Genomic DNA, 20,118 nt, shown 5'->3' with positions numbered 1-20,118 from the left:
GTTGCGATAGAACTCTGTAACTATATATTGTTTGGGGTCTATATAAGCCCGAATGTGACGCTCGCGGAGTACGAAGCCAGACTACTAGGACGGCAGAGGATGGTCATGAACGCCCCAAAGAGGACAACTGTTGTGGGTGATTTCAATTGCCGTACCGTAGCGGCTGGGGCTGGTTCCTCGAACAACAGAGGACTAGCGCTAGAAGAACTACTAGGAACTACTGGGCTTGTGTGCATCAATGATGGGTCGCCCACTTTCTACGCTCGCAGGCATTCCTCTATCCTGGATCTGGTATTGATCGAAGGTAGATTTCCACCAGACATGGTGAGCATGCAGGTTTTGCAAGTCGAGACTGCAAGTGATCATTCGGCTGTTTCTGTTGAAAACCTTGATACTGAGACTCATATTAGAAACACACACACATACACCGTAAATACATTACGCTCATTTTTTGGGCGGTTGTGTAAAAATATCGTAAATGTTTCATTTCACAATTTTTTTTTCAAGTATTTTGTTACGTTTAAAATTCATCTAGTTTTAAATTTATAAATTTTACATAAAGTACGGTTAATTACAAAACAATTTTAAAAACCTGTTATCGGTATGTTAAAAAAAATCTGTTCAAAATAAATACAAAAGCAAGAAAATTAAGAATTACAAAAAGAAAAGAAAAGAAACGACATAAAAAGACTACTAATTAACGCGAGCTAAGTTTTGTATAATAAATATTATGATTCAAACGCGTATTTTAAAATTTGTATTCAAATCGATTTGTTACATATACGTGTAATTTACCGTCAATTTTCTTGAAATTTAGCATGAAAACATTTGCACATCAGAATTATAAAAAAGATTGTATGTTTGTAAATTATAGTAATCTGGTTAGTACCAAGTAAAGCCGGTAACAAAGAAATTATAAAAAAATATATTTAAATCGTATCCAAAAAATTACAATGAAATTGTAAACCGTACGGTAAGAGTTTTACAGATATCATTTCTTCCGCTCAAAAAAAATACTTCGTTTTTCACGAAACGGTAATGATATCAAAAAAGGTAAGACATTGCATTTCTATTAACAAAATCTGTTATAATTTGGAAATGTTTGTTTAAAAAAATACACGTTAAATATATGTAATAAAATAACAGATAACAAACAATGTTTAAGCGTTCCATACGATAAGCAAAAAATATAAAAATTTATTACAAAACTCTTTTCATTTATTAAACAACGAATAATCGTAAGAACTGTATTATTTCTGTAAATGCGGTATGTATTATATATAAGTGAAATCGGGCCGGTAAGGTTTATAACAAATTTTTGTATTTTTTGCTTATTATATTTGCTTATTAAAGAAAATTCTAAATGATAACAGATTTTTTTGATATCAGTATTGTGTTTTTTAAAAGAGTTTTATTTATATTACAGAATTTTTTTTTGAGCGGAAGAAATGATATCTGCGAGATTCTTACCGTACGGTTTACAATTTCATTGTAATTTTTTTTTATATCGCTGCGTTTTGTTAAATTATTCATTTATTTTTTATATGAATTACTGATTGTTATCTTAAGGATTTATTATTTAAATTTATTGCCTTAGAACAAACAAATTGAATTTCACGACCGATATTTTTTGTCGATAATCAAATTTTTACGCTACCTAGAACTATCAAGTACTGCTATCTAGCGGCGCGATTCGCAAAAGTACATTAGAAAAACGAATAAAATGACATATTCGAGTCCCGCGGTTCATCAAATGTAAAAAAAAAAAAAAACGTTGTCTAACAAAATTCGAGGTATTTTTTTAAAGTAGTTTTTATTACTAATCTAACTGAACCGAGATATAATGTTTTCACGCTTATTTTTTCCCCGTTTTCATTTCGCTGTTAGGTTAGGTCAAGTTTAGTTCGCCGACTTCATCGCCTATTACCGACGAAGTTCTAACTCCGTGACAGGATATACGATTTAAAGATGTCATCGGGTTTCTGAAATAAAATAAATATTCCAGAACGGTGCATTTAGTAATACTTAAGGTTTAAACTTATATAAAATTTATTTGTATACGCAAATGCGATATATCCAGGGTAAAATAATCGACTTTTACTTTCCTTACATCACAGTTCTAGAGCTATGCATAATCTATAGCGTACGGTGGTAATCTGGTAGCGTAGATTACCGAGCGGCTGCTATAGATGCTATACGTCACGGTAGATCTACGCTATGCTGTACTCTAATCGGGGTATGGGTTTTTTGATTTCCAATGTTTCATGACCCAGGGGGACCGAAAAAACGTTTTTACTTGTAAAATTACGGGTAATGTTCGTACGTACATACATGCAAACTTTTGACCGGATAAACCGATTTTGATGAGATTTTAAACAGAGACTCGTTGTATACGGGGCAACTTATCGGTAAAGTTTTGGAATAAACATCTTCAGAAAATGAGGTAGATATTTTTGGGGGTCAATTTTTTCAAAATTTTCCAAACCTAACCCCACTTTATTATATGCGTGCATGTTTATCGTACCGTTTAAAAAAATTATGCCCCAATATTCTCCCTTCCCCAAAAATCGAAAAACGACAACCTTTTTATTTTAAGCAAATTTTTCTAACCGAATTTATGGTTTTCTAGTCATAATGGTAGTGCAAGTTATAAAAAAAAAATAAAATAAATTCTTTAAGGGCGATATTTGGGACGGGGGAGCCGATCAAAATTTAAAAATATCGATTTTTAAAACTTTTTTGGTTTATTGAAACTTTTTTAACTTTGAGGTAAATTTTTTTCACGTATCGTTATTTTTCCGCTAAATAAGAATAAATATGACTGATGTCAGGAAAGTACCACACAACTTTGTCATTTTTTTGTAACTTTTCCAATATATACCGTTTAACTCGATAATTACTACTGTTTTTATATTGATGGGAGAGATTTAATATTTAGGTTTTGCTTTAAAAATGCATTAATAATATTAAAATTGATCTAAAACAATCGTTACACGAACACAGACGTGCAGGGATAGATGCATATACAGAATTACTCGAGAGGAGTTTTCAAAAACCACCCTTAACTCAATTTCGTTTTAATTTTCCATTTTTTAACAAGTTAAATTTTTTATGATCTCTGGATTATAAGGTATATTTTTTAACTACAGATAATGTGATAGTTCCTAAAAGCAAATTATTAAAAAAAATTCTCACTCGAATGAAACATGAAAACATTACAACTTTAACAAAGTGATAGGTATTTTTCCTTTCATATTACATTTTATACATACACCGCTTCTTCTTATCGATTTGTTAATCTGATGGTCGGATGAAAATAATCTATCTATATTCTAAACTTTCTTAAGGTGAAATATTTACGAAATGAACAAGTCCCGGTAATTTTTTTACATGCTCTTTGAATATGTTTTTAAAGGCAAAAACAAAGAGGGTGATATTTAAGTACGGAAACAGCTTTATACTGCATATCTGAGAGGTATTTGTAGGCGGAAAGAAATGGGGTGCTACATAGTTAAAAAAACTGCATTACGGTGGGTATTTAATTTTTGTCCGTCATCTTGCATCAAACTTATCTTTTTAGATAGAAAGGTGGACCCGTATGACACGCGATTTCGATTTAAAATTTTACAAGAAAAACAACGGTGAAACCCGTTTTTCTGGTAATACCTACGTTATCGAGTTATAAGCATTATAAAATCGTGTTAACAATAAAACCAGGTAAAACGCCACGTATGAACAATTTTATTCCGTTTTACATACAATAACAGCGTTATAATATCGATAGTAATAAACAATAACTAAATAACACAACAACAAATTAAACGACTATATCGACCGATATTATTTTACAAATAAAAATTAGCTTCCAGAGTGAATATCAAAAAATTTGTTTCCGTGAAACAAATCGGCTGGAAACAGTTACTTAAAAATGTATTACAAATTTAGTCGAGTAAATCAGCTGTTAATGTATGAAAATGGAGTTTGTATTTCGATGAAACAATGCGACTTATCGACTCCTCATTTTACCTTTTTACTTGTAACGGTAAAATTTGATAGCGCTAGTAAAAATTAAGTCGTAGGCCTAGCGGTTCAAATTGTTTTCGGTGAAAGTTTTATTATTAGTTTCCTCGTTCTTTTATTAAATTAAAAGTCTCGAAATAACAACGCTTTCTTTAAGTGAAACTGAAGGAATAACTCTGTCGATGATGTACGGGTACGGTGAAACAGTTCAGCCTTTACAAGAGGTATGCGATTTATTTAATAATAGATTTCCAAACGGAAAATCGATAAGTAAATCGACTGCCATGAAGACGGTATAGCGATTAGACGAAACCGCTGCTGTAAAGAATTGTCCTCCCACCGATTTGACCGAGAACCGACTCGACCGTTGCGGAGTCATTAGATGTATCGCAAACCTTTGTTGAAGACCCTCATTTATCGATTCAGAAAGCCGTTGTACGACATGACATCGGTTCAAAAATTTCTTAAAACAAATAAATTTCACCCTTATAAGGTACACCCGGTGCAAGAACACTCGACCGCCGAGTCGAGTGTTCTGATATAATTAGACGGATGCAAATTTTTCTAATTCAGTAATATTTTAGAGATGAAGCGAGACTTTTATGTTAAACGGCCTTGTCAATAAACAAAACAGTCGATATTAGAACGATAATAATCCTAGATGGTTGTTGGAAGTTCATACACGGCATACTGAACGTTTGGGCGGGGCCCGTTGGTATTGTACTGTAGGTCCTTTTATTTTAGATGATAATTTAACAGGAGGTGCTACTGCAACTTGTTAACCGATAGGAATTTACCAAATATCCGGGAAAATGTTGGACAAAAATTAAATAATCGCGTACGGTTTCAGCAAGACGGGGCTTCACCTCGTAATTATCGAAGGGCACGGCAAATTTTAAACGAACAATTTCCAAATCGCTGGATACGTCGTAGAGGAGCCGTAGAATGGTCTGCACGATCCCCAGACATTACTTGTTTTGAGGTACCTGAAACATAATGTTTACAAAACAAAACCTTCAGACGTTGACGTTGGGTCGTGTACTGCAAACACAAGTCGACAAACGGATATTACTTGAGGTTAGTACACTGACACCTGTAGAGGGAGAAGCAATTCGACATTAGCAATTTACGATCGAAAACATTTATTTAACATTTTTAAATAAATATTGTAATATCAAAAGTAAATAATATCGGTCGATATATCCGTTTAATTTATTAATTATTAGTTATCGTTTATTATTATCGATATTATAGCCCTGTTATTGTACGCATTTTGTATGTAAAATTCAATAAAATTCTTCACGAGGCGCATTTTACCTCGTTTTATTGTTAACACAATTTTTCCGTCATCGCAAATTTGAATTCTTATCGCTCTATAACGACGACATTAACAGAAAAACGGGGTTTACAATTGTTTTTCTTGTAAAATTTTAAATCTAAATCATATGTCATATGTACGCCTTCGTATGTAGAAAAATTAAGTTTGATTCAACGTGGCGGACAAAAATTAAAAACCCACCGTAACGCAGACTTTTTTACTATCGGCTTTACATTTCTTTCTGCTTTCAAGTATCTCTCAGATATGCATTATAAAGCTGTTTCCGTACTTAAATATCACCCGATATAATTACGTATTACGTTTTTAACTTCAAAAATTATTTGAAAGAATCGCCCGACTTAAGTTTTAAAATATCGAATCGGATTTCAAAATAAATATCTAGGCTAAAAGGTTTACTATTACGTTTATAAATACGTATATATTCCCACCATATAATTTTCGCTTTACACTATCTGAGATTTCTTTGAGGTAATGGTGTTGCAAATTTCCGACCGGTCAGATTTTCTTTTGTAAGGCTGAATTTCAGGGGGAACGGTTTATCGATGTACAAACGTTCGAGCCGGCTCAACGAAGAAGGTAAAGTAAGTGCACGTTTTCCGTAATAAACCTGACACGTTTGTTATTCGTCAAAACGGTTATGTCATTTTCGTAGTGAAGTCAGGATTAGACCCTTAACATACACATATTTATGAAAAGTATCTACCGGATATGAATCAAGTTAGCGTCATATGACGCTCCGAAAAATTATAAACCCGTCCTCACGAATAACAAACACTACATACCGAGTAAAAGAAAGCGATGAAATTTACCGAAACTTACAGTTAAACATCGGCGTACCCTATCCACCAAAAATTCAAATACACACCGTCACTCTGTTCACCGATATATATTAATACTATAATGAACATCGTTATCTTCAGAGAAAGCAACGCGATCTACGGCCACTTTCACTTCCGTTAAAAACGTATTAAAATACTAGGGCAGATAGCATAGCATAAAGCAACCCACCGGGTCGGTCTAGCGGTGAATTCGTAATCGCAAATCAATTGATTTTCGAAGTCGAGAATTCTAACTTTCAAATCCTAGTAAAAGCGGTTATTTTTATACGGATCTGAGTACTAGGTAGTGGTGTTTGGCAGTCGTATTTCAACTAAACACACGTCTCAGGAACGGTCGAACTGAGATCGTACAAGACTACACTTCATTTACATTCATACATATCATCCTCTGAAGTAATATCTTACGGTGGTTCCGGAGGCTAATCAGAAAAAGAGAAAGATAGAGACAGGTAAAGCGACAATACTAACATATACTGCCATTAATCGATCGCTATTTGAACAAAAAAAAAACCGTCAAAAATTTTCCAGATAAAGAAATGTAATTTGAACGGGTTTTCAAAAATAACAATCCCGTTACACAATCGACTTTTATTTTACGTATAGATTTAAAATAACACGTGGCGTTTTAGCAGCAACGTTTAACACTTAAGCGCGTATAAATACACGTATACACAATACCGCTTATTTTAACTCGGTATCAGGGTAAATATTAATTAAATATTACGCGGAATACACGATTAGACGTTCGTATTTTCTATAAACGTAGCGTAAATTTCTTAAGCAGAACGTTTTCCACGTTCTTTTATAAGTTAACACTGCAGATTTGTGACGGAACTTATCGACTTAATTATTATTAACAAACTAAAGAAAAACAAATTAGTCGATCCACCACAGGTTTTACTCAAAAAAAATACTGTTATAATAAGTATAAAAGTTAAATACTAAAAGACCACAACGCTTTTAAACGATCGATTAATAATAGTAATAACGAACGCATTCCAGTTCTATCAAGGGAAACGAAGAGTGAAATTGTTTCCACGTTGTCTTATTCATTGTACAGAATATCCTGTTTCGATCGCTATACGGAACCAAATTAAATTCACGTAATACCTCCTTGATTCTACTCAACATATCGGAACGATTCTATAATGAACATTACTAATCTCAGCAAGAGCAATTTTGAGTAGTGCCGCAGGTATTTCATATGGATAACAGCTATATAAAAGATTTTTCTTATTTTTTGTTTGAAAAAATGCATTTTATATATATAATTTTTTTTTCACAAGGAGAATTAAACGGTCTAAATTCACGAGGAAAATAATTGCACAGCTATCAGAAATATCGCACCGATATGACCAAATTAAAATTCTACGGCTCTAACAATAGTCTTTTGAAAATAAGATTTGCAAAAAGGGGCGTTTGAATGAACGAATAAACCTTTATATACCTCGTAAAAAATATAGCGTAAAAAGGAATTACAATTTATAATTAGGAAACAAAGGATAACCTGTGCGCAGGTATGAGCCGCTTTATATAATATTTCTAAAAAGGAAATATAAAAATAAAAAGTATTTTAAAAATAAATAGCAGCGACTAAAAATACCTTCAAATAAAAACGATTAATCGATCGAGATAGATTAAATTTAAACTTATTATCTTAGAAAAACGACCGAAGAATAAAATTTTAAAATTGAACATAATATTATAAAAAATGAACACCCGCTCCCGTACATTAAAATTCAATATTTTAGATTTAGTAAAATACAAGAATATGAAGATGATGTAAATAATATTTATATCGTTGTATTCTTTAAACTGAAGTAAAATGGATATTGTTAGATCTGTTATGTTGTTAATACTATTTGTTGGTAAATATCTTAGTATTAATATTACGACTATACAAATTTACCCTTCACTAGTTTAGATTAGCATCGTGTAGCATTTTATATAAAAAAAAAATGTTATTAAAATCGGATTAGAAAATTTACTTACTAATTATGTATCATTTACTGAGGATGGCAAGAACGCGTTTAAAATAGTAATTGTTTGTCATTATCCACTCTTCAATGCGTTTTTTGTTCACTGTGAATAAGATTTATTAGTTTAGCAGAAATATACATGAAATGTCTTTCGGGATACTATAAAGATTGCCTCAGATTATATGAGAATTACTTGTATTAAAGAGGTTTATATTTTCGTTAATGTATAAAACAACGCTTTTGACGTTGAGCAATGTTAAAACGTTAACGCGTTAGATTCCCGGAATAGGTCAACTTTAGGGTAAAACCTGGACCTATTTAAGGCTGCTTTATTAAATGATTTTATATATATATATATATATATATATATATATATATATATATACACACACACGAGGTGCGACAATAAAGTAATGAGACTGATTTTTATTTGCAAGATGTGGCAACCCTGCAGCTTGCGTAGGCACACCATCTTTGACCTTGGTCTGTAAGCTACTTCTAGTCCAAGCGGCACATCGATGCAACTGCTCGGTCGTGAGTTGTGCTGTAATAAGTGAACACGTGTTTGTGTCTCTCGTCGCAGAAATGAAACCGCAAAATATTGCGCGACGGTATGCCATTTCTTTTTGCGTTAAATCGGGTGAAAACGCGACAACTTACGGTAAGCTTCAGAAAGCTTTTGGAGAGGAGGTTATGTCAAGACCTCTAGTTTTTCGGTGGCGTAAAATTTTTAGTGAAGGCAGAACGAATGTTGAAGATGAAGACCGCAGTGGACGACCATCAACCTCACGGACAGATGTCAACTTAACTTGACCAGGGTCCGTGAAATCGTACGATCTGATCGAAGATTATCCGTAAAAATGATCGCAGAAGAACTCAACATCGATCGAGAAACGGTTCGTCTAATATTAACTGAAGATCTTGGTACGAGAAAGATTTGTGCAAAAATGGTCCCCAAAAATCTCACACAACAGCGAGAAACACGAAAAAATGTAGAGCAAACGGAAATCGATCCAGATTTGTTGAGCCGTGTTATCACCGGTGATGAAGGTTGGTTTTTTCAATACGATCCAGAGACAAAACGCCAAAGTTCGCAACGGTGCTCAAAGGGATCACCCAGACAAAAAAAAGCTCGCATGGCAAAGTCAAAAGTGAAACGCACGCTTGTGTGCTTCTTCGATTCCAAGGGAATCGTTCATAAAGAGCGGGTGCCTCCTGGACAAACAGTTAACCGATATTTCTACAAAGAAATTTTAGAAAGACTTCGTAAACGAGTTCTTCGTGTCCGTGCCAACATCGCTGATAATTGGATTCTGCATCACGATAATGCGCCATCCCGTACTGCTCTGTCAGTACAGCAAATTTTAACCTCAAAACAAATTTCAGTACTACCACAGCCACCTTATTCACCAGATATCGCTCCGTGCGACTTTTTTCTATTTCCAAGAGTCAAAATGGCGATCAAGAGACACCATTTTCAAACAACACAAGATGTCCAAAAAGCAATATTTTGCGGTTTCATTTCTGTGACGGGAGACACAAACACGTGTTCACTTATTACAGCACAACTCACGACCGAGCAGTTGCATCAATGTGCCGCTTGGACTAGAAGTAGCTTATAGACCAAGGTCAAAGACGGTGTGCCTACCCAAGCTGCAGGGTTGCCACATCTTGCAAAGAAAAATCAGTCTCATTATTTTATTGTCGCACCTCGTGTATATATATAAAATGTTGAATAAACCGGTTTCAAGCTACTAATCCTTTAAAAAGTAGTTACATTAAAAAAAAAAAACTTTTGATTTTAGGCAAGAATAATGATAAAAAATATATTGAAATATTATCAAGGTAAAAAGCATAGAAATATTTTTGGCTTACATTAAAATAAGTCATTACAAGTTTTTATACTTACACTCAGGTGTTACAAAAAATATTTTTAACCTTTAAAATAGATAAACAACGACAAAAAAAATCGTAATATTTGGACGGTCCTCTTCTAGAATAACTGATCACATCCACTACGGATGTCCTTTATGAAAGAAAATCTAAGAGCATATGTCAAAAAAGACACTACCACCTGTTGTTTGATTAAAATTTAAATATATTCGAAAGGGTAAGGGATAGAAAGACTCAAGGGGCTAAAAAATAAAATTTGATAACAGTTAAGTATTTTGTCAAAATTACACATTTAAAACTATTTACCTGTTACAAACAGGTAACTTACAAATGAAATCATTTTAAACGGTTACCAAGTAATATATATATATATATATATATATATATATATATATATTACTAACAGACGGAAAAATAAGAGCACTCATACAACAAACACTCACGAGCACACCACCTCCAAGGTAAAATTCGTGGTGGAAACTTCAGCACCATTCGAGGTACAAACAGACGAAGACACGGGCTCTCACCGATATTATGCGACGCGGTCTCGGACAAAATTATCAAACAGCATGAAACACATATCGAGGGGATACGTCTGGGAAGAACACACGGTGCCAAAACCGTCATCAGATGCCTGGCGTTTAAACACGACCTGACGATACTCGGCAACAATAGACGGAAAGCACGAGAAGCGCTGGAACTCTTATCGTACGAGAAAACACGATAAGCGGAAAGGCAAAACGACGACGCAAAAACCGTACGCGCAAAATACGGAAACTTAAAGACGGTGGAAAAATTCATATACCTACGGGAATATACACAAACGGGGGGATCAAGCGAGGCAAGCGTCGCGGAAAAAACAGAAAAAATTCAGAAAGAATACAGACTCGCACGGTCGCATTGTAACAAGCGAAGTACATCGAGTCGGGCGAAACTCAAGACAGTCGTGCTACCGCAGGCGCTGTACGCATCAGAAAACTACCGCGATCGGAGCATCAGGCATCGCAGAAACAGAACGAAAAATACATAGAAAACGTTTTCGAGCGGTACTTAGAGACGGCATACGGATGAAGAGACCGACCGAAGAATCGCGTGAACGAACGGACAAACTCGCAGACTTACATTCTACGGGCGCATACAGCAAACGAACAAAAGACTCACGAACAGCATCACGGAATAAAAGACGAGCGCAAATCGACGGAAAAAGAAGAAAATTTAGAAACAGAATTATCGACGTGAAATTTGAAGCGAAAGAAAAGAAAAACAGGAACACAGTCAAAGAATGAAGAGATTTTGGGAAGAGATAAAGAAGAAGAAAACAACTTAGGATCGTATAATCATGAGACATTCAAATTCAAACGCTGTCCTTAAGGGGAAAAATGAACAATAATAATACATTACATGATGTATATATATATATATATATATATATATATACACATGTGTATGTGGGTGTGTGTGTGAGTGTGTGTGTGTGTGTGTATTATCAGCCGTAAAGATTGTCTCTGATTCTAATCAGGATCTCGTAAATCGTACTAAGTCTATATGTCTGTCGTATTTGCCGGTTCCTTAACCTATCAAACGCATGAAAAGTGGTCGATTAACAATTATTACGCCTTCCACACCAAAAGACAGATTAGTATTTTCCATAAATTCTCTTATACGACCCGAAAAAAAATTAAATAAGCGCATACTATTCAAATTGAATTTAATTATAAAATGTAATTTTTAATAATAATAATAATAATAATATTTAAGTACGGGAGTTTCCTAAAAGTAACATCAGATGGAAATATTTTTTGTAATAACAGATTTAGTAATTATAATGCACCTTTTAAACATAGAAAAACATTAAGGGTGGTAAAAAAAGGAACTGGAAACTAAAGCGAATCGTATAAGGTCGGTCTAGTGGTCGCAAATCAGTCGTTTAACAGCTGATTTTCAAAGTTAAGGTCTGAGATTCAAATCCCAGTAAAATCCGGTTCCTTTTATACGGATTTGAATACAGTGGATACAGGTGTTTTTTTTTCCTTTTGTATTTGGGGTTCAGTTAACCACACATCTCAGGAACGGTCGGCCTAAGTCTGTAAAAGACAACACCTAATTCGTTTACATATCATTTATATTATCCTCATCTCATCGGGTCGTGAGGGGGGGTTGTTTACAGATTGCTACGTGCACATGAAAATAGAGTAAAATATATTAATCGATTATGGATTAATTAACTGAAAAAAAAAATTAAATCCTTTAGAAACAGAATAAAACAGAAACGCTATTTTTTTATACGAAACAAATAATAAATAATGTAATTTATTTTAATAATTTTTGAAATTACATTCCTTTAAAACAGGATACAGAATAGTAAGATATTTAGTCTTGCCGTATTTCTAATCACCGAACTATACATTAAGATATTACGATTAATTTAAATCCGGCGACCAAAAATGACTTTTGGTAATCTGGGACATTCAAAATCTATTTAAAAATTACTATACGGTTAACTGGATTTGAAAAATCAAAATTAAACATATATATATATATTTAAATCAAATCAAATAACAATTATATAGTAATTGTGCTGATGATTATTTATCCGACCGATGGACTTACTGTAATATGAAATTATTATCTAGAAATAAAATCACTAGTCTCAAAAATAATTTTATAAAATAGTTGCAGATCTCCTTTTCAAAGACAGAAATGATGAAAAGCGCCGGTAAATATCCCAAAAAGTCAATCGAAACAAAGTATGCCAAAATTAAGATCACGATCCATTTTAGATTTTACGGGAGAAATAAGTAGTATAAACTAGCGATCGAACCGAAAAACACAAATTAGAACGACTAAATTCTCTCGCAAAAAAGATTTACGATTTTAAAAGGACCTTTCTATAAAGCAAAATTAAGCGTTATAGCCCGGTTGTAAGACCGTACCGTATAAATAATCTTATACGGCGTGGAAACTAGAAATAGAAAAAAACCAAGGATTAACGGTCCGACAAGAACGCAGGTTGAGATCGGATAAAGAGATATACGATAAAATTGAAGACATGGAAGTACCCGTAAGAAAACTACGTACGGACACGCGGTTCGAACGAATCGATCGACGCTAAACAAAGAAATTTTCAATAAATTCTGGAATTATAAAGGTCAAGGTGGCTACGGTCAACAAACGAGAGAAGAGCTCAAAAAGTTCAACGGAAAATTATCGTCTAGATTTTAATACGAAAAGAACATTTTTGTGAATTAAAGGTTCCTTCGATAGACCGAAGAAAGAAGAGCTAACCGGTCCGAAAGAACGAAGAACTTCTCGAGGAAAAAGGAAGAAATACATAAAATGATATTTGCGTGGTCTTCGAAGGCCCCGAATATAAATTATTAAAAAATAAAAAACGAATAGGGCAAATAAATTTACCCCGAGTCACTCTCTTTTAATACGCAACATTTTTTTTCGAATAATGTAATTGACCCACGTGTTTTCTTTATTCATATTTGTTAGTAATAATTAGGCTACACTATAATGACAATAAGAACGAAATATTTATATAAAAATAAAAAATGTATTAATAAATAAGTCGCTTTTAAAATAGATAGCATCCTTAATCGGTTCAGCTATATCAATCGACTATGAATGTTTGTTAAGAATTCCTACTTTTAGCTTTATTATTATATTAATGGTTTTATTTAAAGAAAAATAAAAAAAAACCCAGTTCTAATTAATAAATTTCCTCGATTAATTTTAGTTATAATTGTTTTTTTTTTATTTCTTCTTAAGTTTCATAATGCTTGAAATTGTATATTAATAGTAATAATGATATAACCTAAATAACATATAATGATAAATAAACAATGCATTATACATTAAAAAGTAGCATTTTAAAAATAAAATAAAATAATAATAATAAAAAATATAAGAATTTTGGCAGGTAGGAAAAGAGTCGACTATATTATTAAAATAAAAAAATAAGGGTTCTTTTTTCCATTTTTAACGATTAAAGTTAAAAAATTAATAAATAAATATTTTATCGATTACAATAAATATTATATCATTTACGATAGCAAAACGCACATGTCAAATCGTATCGGAAATACACGCGCAGTCGACATACTTGTTAACCTTCCTTTAGTCTATTTTAGCCGGTGTAGTGGTAATAGTGGATCCGATAGTAACACTACTATTACAAATCCTAGTATCGGTTTATAGGTTACAAAATAAATCGAAAAAAGCTCATTTATTAATAAATAAGATATAAAAGCGGTAAATAATAAATAAGAAAAATAATTAGTCTTACCTCATAATTTCGTGTTCCCTTTCTTCTTCCTGTTTTTGTCGCAACATAACAGATTCGATGATCTGTCTTTCCTCTTGAGTGAGGTGGGACAAATCAGGCATATCGGATGCCATTCTATTCGACCAGCGCCGGTTTTCTAAAAACAATAATTCAGTTAATATATACAAAAACAGCAGTAACAGATACGACTCTATATTATAATAATTACCGGTAAATTTACGAGCGTTCTGTACCGCCACTACCCGGTAAAAATAATAACAGTAATAGAAATAATATCCGATTATACGGATGTTCATATCGACGGATAACAAAACAGTCCACCATTTTGAGTAGTCCTGAATAAAAAAGGTTACGCTACATGGTTACCGTTTCCTTTGATAACGCATCGACTTGTACGGTTTATAATAACGATTTAATAAAATAAACACAACAACGAACCGCCCGTCGACATTTAACCCTATACGACACATCATCGACCGAGGCAAAGCCAAATATCTAATGACCGTTCTACCTGAACCAAACCTTTATATACATTTCTCATTCATGCAGGCCTTACTAAATATGTGATGCGATCCGTCTGGACCAATCAAAACCTCCGTATCGACTGACGTCACTATTCCAGCTATTGATTCTAAAGAGGCTGGCTGAATGGAGAACTGTTAACGCATATCGCGCAGACTCTACATGTACAGAGCGACTGACGGTAGATACTGCAACTATGGTCATTCGATCCACGTTAACCAATATAACGGAAAAATATAATCGTATCGAATAAATAAAAAAAGGAATACAGAGAATATTATACTTTACGAAAAAGAAAAATAATTTTTCAATATATATATATATATTTTTTAACAACGAAAAGAAATTGTTAAATAGCGATAATAGAAGAACGTAACTGCATGTATGATAATAAATACTATTACTTATTCGTGGTGCGTAAAAAGAATGCGAATATAAAAAAAATAATCGAGCTAATTACTAATTTCAAGAATAGAAAATAAATAAATAAAAACCACTTTGATTACACACAGTTTGAATGAAAATGTTACCTACATGTAAAATCCCTATTTTTAAAAATAAATTTAAATAAAATAGACCGATATAAACGAGGATAAATTAAAGAAAAGAGGATAAAGGAAATAAGCTTTCCTTGTAACTATTTCAAAATATAATTCATTTTTTTCGTATTATAATACATTTGGCCCACGTTTAATTTTTTTTTAATTAGCGCGTAATACAAAAACAAAATGAAACAAAAGAACGCGATTCTAATTGTTTTTTATTTTTTATTTAAAGTAATATTTTAATAAAGACAAAGTTTAAGGTTGGTTCTACAAAAAAAAAAAAAAAAATGAAACATATGTTCTAACGAAACAAATGTTAAATAAGTGTTTTTTTGACATTAAAAAATTCAATTGTTTTAACAAGAAAAGAGACACCCGATGAACAGGCGTGCAGGCATAATATAATAAAAACTGATAAATGTTTATTCACTTACAGTTTTAAATTGTAGCGATTTATTCAAAGACAGACATAACGTTATCTGAACAGCTAATACAGAATATACACACAGAGTTCAAAAGTAACTCGCTTTTAATTTCCCGGCTAGATTAGAACTAAAGCTCTAGAAAGGAAAGTATTGTAATCGGTCCAGTTAATGTATATGCGGTTTTCACCTGATCTTTACATTTTGACACTTTTTTTTCTTCAGTCATTTGACTGGTTTGATGCAGCTTTCCAAGATTCCATATTTACTACCGCTCGTTTCATTTCGGTAAACCCCCTACATCCTACATCCCTAACAATTTGTTTTATATATTATTTTTTTTTCCTTTTTCCTGTTTAGCCTCCGGTAACTACCGTTTAGATAATACTTCAGAGGATGAATGAGGATGATATGTATGAATTGAAATGAAGTGTAGTCTTGTACATTCTCAGTTCGACCGTTCCTGAGATGTGTGGTTAATTGAAAACCCAACCACCAAAGAACACCGGTATCCACGATCTAGTATTCAATTCCGTGTAAAAATAGCTGGCTTTACTAGGACTTGAACGCTGGAACTTGTTTTATATATTCTAAAAGTTTAAAACTTCTAACATTCCACGCTCCGACTCGTAGAATGTTATTTTTTAATTTTCTGGTGACCCCTTCCTTAGTAGTTCTCACCCGGAGATCCGAACGGGGGACTAGTTACCTCCGGAATATTTTACAAAGGAAGGCGCCTCCATCATTGCTATATGAAAATGCAGAGAGCTACATTTTCTTGGAAAAAAACAGCTGTAGTTTTCCATTGCTTTCAGCTGCGCAATACTCAGAGGACTGAGTGACGTTGATATGGCCGTTTAAGTCATTGTGACTCACGCCCCTAACAACTACTGAAAGAGCTGCTGCCCTCTTTCAGGAATCATTCGTTAGTCTTGCTCTCAACAGATACCTGTCTGATATGGTTGCACCTTCGGTCCAGCTATTCTGTATCACTGAGCATTGAAGCCCCCTCACCGTCGGCAAGGTCGCATGATTCATAGAAGGAGTTTTGACACCTAAGAAACCCAAAAAACCGGATGGAAATTTTCCAGATGTTAATGTTTGTATGTGTATCGAGTATGTATTCAGTGTCAGCGTCTAAATTATGTTATTTCTCCAGAACTACTAAACCGATTTTGACCAAACTCGATCCGATTATGGGGCATTGACTCCATTACATTTTCAACTTAAAGGGTTAACGTGGTGAGACTTGTGCAAGGTCACCCTCAGTATACTGCGTTTTACCCTAATTAAGGTCGTATATTTCTTAGGCGCATTTGTTAACAATTACAAAGTAACAATATTTGCAAAAAAAATCTTGCAAAATCGCAACCCGGCATTGATGATTTCAGCAAAAAATGCTGTAATCATCTGTTATTTTGTGACGTCACAAGTGAACGATAGATTTAAATAAATGAAAAACATTTTAAGTGTAAATAAGTAAGTCTGTCTGGTCTGTGTGCATGTGTGCATGTGTGCATGTGTGCATGTGTGCATGTGCGCATGTGCGCATGTGTTCATGTGCGCATGTGTTCATGTGCGCATGTGTTCATGTGCGCATGTGTTCATGTGTTCATGTGCGCATGTGTTCATGTGCGCATGTGTTCAAGTGTTCAAGTGTTCATGTGTTCATGTGTTCATGTGTTCATGCGTTCATGCGTTCATGCGTTCATGCGTTCATGCGTTCATGCGTTCATGCGTTCATGCGTTCATGCGTTCATGCGTTCATGCGTTCATGCGTTCATGCGTTCATGCGTTCATGCGTTCATGCGTTCATGCGTTCATGCGTTCATGCGTTCATGCGTTCATGTGTTCATGCGTTCATGCGTTCATGCGTTCATGTGTTCATGTGTTCATGTGTTCATGTGTTCATGTGTTCATGTGTTCATGTGTTCATGTGTTCATGTGTTCATGTGTTCATGTGTTCATGTGTGCATGTGTTCATGTGTTCATGTGTGCATGTGTGCATGTGTTCATGTGTGCATGTGTTCATGTGTTCATGTGTTCATGTGTTCATGTGTTCATGTGTTCATGTGTGCATGTGTGCGTGTGTGCGTCAGGCAGATGAACTTAAGACGAGGTGTGTTTATTTCTTGCTTTTACGTTGTGTTTGTTACCTTTGAAGGATCGAGAACACGTCTTTCCTTGTACGCTCAGAACGGTGCACTTTAGAACGGTTTTTTTTCAGATTTCCAGGTACACCTGTTCGTAATCGACGTATTGTAAAAGCGGTAATCGTGAAACTTATGGAGATTAAATAACTACGGGAGAAGTGGAAAATCATCAGTACTCGATAAAAAAAAAACAGGAAGACATACGGATCGCTATGCGATAAGTCGATGCGAAAATCTGCCGGACAGAAAAACATCGGTATCGCAACAGCAAACAAGGCATTTCGTAAGAAGCTCAGTCTCATCCCGTAAAAGGCGAAAGCGGTTTAACAGTTATCGGCTACAAACTGCGGACAGCGTATTCAATTCTGCGAACGGTTTCTAGTAGATAATTATAACGATATTTTGGACTATATTTTCTATACCGATGAGACGTGTTTTCATTTATCAGGGTATATACACGCACAGAACTTACGTTTACGGTTTGCCGACAACCGGAATTCCGTATATGAAATTCCTCCACGTAATTCCTCTACTTAAGATCGGGGGTGTGGACGGCAATATCTAGAAGAATAGTCGTCCTGTTATTCTTCGCAGAAATAATAAATTTAGTTCGTTCTCGTGAAATCATTTACAGGTTCACGGAGAAGTTAATCATTGACGAAATAAATAACGCTTGGATTCAACAAGACAGCGTGACCGCGCATACAGTCTATAAAGTTTTCAGAGATTGAATCGTTTTTAAGGAATTGTTGCCACCTCGTTCTCCTAACGTAAGCCCACCGGATGTTTATTCTCAAGTTACGTAAAAAGTCACGTTTATCGAGGAAACCCCTACAGCCTCAAGGAACTGCTATTCGTGATGGAGAGTGTCCGAGTACAAAAAGAGACGATTACTGCGCCTCTATGTTCACTGGTATAATTTTTAACCGCTACTGTAAATAGTGCATAATTTCCTAACGCGCTATATAATATTGATTAAAATCAACTCGTAAATTACTTTTATATGTACATTTATAAGAATAGAAAAAGGTCAAGATTTTATTATCGAGAGCCGTTGCTAGCGCCCCCTCTGGCAAGTATGACAACTTGACAGAGAGGCGGCGACGCAACCTCTAATCTTTAAAATAGGGGGTTTCGACACCTTCCGTAACCTTCAAATTCACATAATTTGGATTATACGAGTAACATTGTAGTCTTATGCGCAAAACGGTTTTTTCGATTAGCATTCTTGTATTTTTATTAGAGCGCATCAAGTTCTTCAGTAACTACTCTAAAAATAATCAGACATCAGAAATGGTCCAACCGAGATCAACTGATCCTGAACGTTCAAGAACGACTCAGAACGACTCAACCAATTTTATATATATATATATACACACACACACACACACACACACACACACACGATATCGTGTATGATATCGATATGATATATATATATATATTTATAAAACAACACATCCCGTGAAATATTTTTCATGATTAATTTAATATATATATTGAACACTGTTCACGCTTTTTCAAAACAGAAATCTGTCTCCCAAATTTATTTTCAAAATAAGTGATCATTTTTTTTTTCCCCAAAAAAAAAAGATTATTTAGGAGCAAGTATGACTTTATGGTCTGCACTATTTTGTGGATTAAATTTTCCTTCGATAATTTGCTTACTACATAAAGTTTCTTTTTCGTTTCAATATAAGACGTTTTTATTAATTCTACATGAAACTATGGAAAATCTCGTTTTCAACTCTACGCAAAAAAATAATTTCACTTAGAAAAATATGTCTTAAATTGAAATATAAAAAAAACTTCTTGTAGTAGGAAAATTATCGAATGAAAGTTTAATCTTAACAGAATGTGTTTCGATTTCATTTTCTGCATAGAGTTGAACAAGCAAAAACTCAATTTACTCCTAAATAAATTTTCTTTTTTTTTAAATTATCACGAATTATTTTTAAAATAAATTCGAAGAAAATTTCTGTTTTGAACAGTGTTCAACATAAATATTAAATAAATCATGAAAAATTCTTGACGGGATGCGTTTTGATTTCAATTTTTGCAGTGTTAAATACTTTTACAACATAATTTATATGATCGCGTACGAGTAATTATGAA

At 33.8% G+C, this 20,118-nt stretch overlaps 1 protein-coding gene across 1 annotated transcript in view; it reads right to left on the bottom strand.

The window, feature by feature from the left end:
- LOC142333345 (regulating synaptic membrane exocytosis protein 2-like) overlaps positions 1–20,118 on the bottom strand; it is a 127,503-nt gene that overhangs the window by 84,204 nt on the left and 23,181 nt on the right. The window contains exon 2 of the mRNA XM_075380366.1: positions 14,362–14,497. Coding sequence (XP_075236481.1) covers positions 14,362–14,474 — 113 coding nt within the window. The 5' untranslated portion in view covers positions 14,475–14,497. The remainder of the gene's footprint in view (positions 1–14,361; positions 14,498–20,118) is intronic.

The sequence above is a fragment of the Lycorma delicatula genome, chromosome 12 (assembly GCF_047948215.1).
Source record: "Lycorma delicatula isolate Av1 chromosome 12, ASM4794821v1, whole genome shotgun sequence".
Lineage (NCBI taxonomy): Eukaryota > Metazoa > Arthropoda > Insecta > Hemiptera > Fulgoridae > Lycorma > Lycorma delicatula.
The sequence above is the reverse complement of the archived record's forward strand: the minus strand, read 5'-3'. Positions and strand labels throughout refer to the sequence as shown.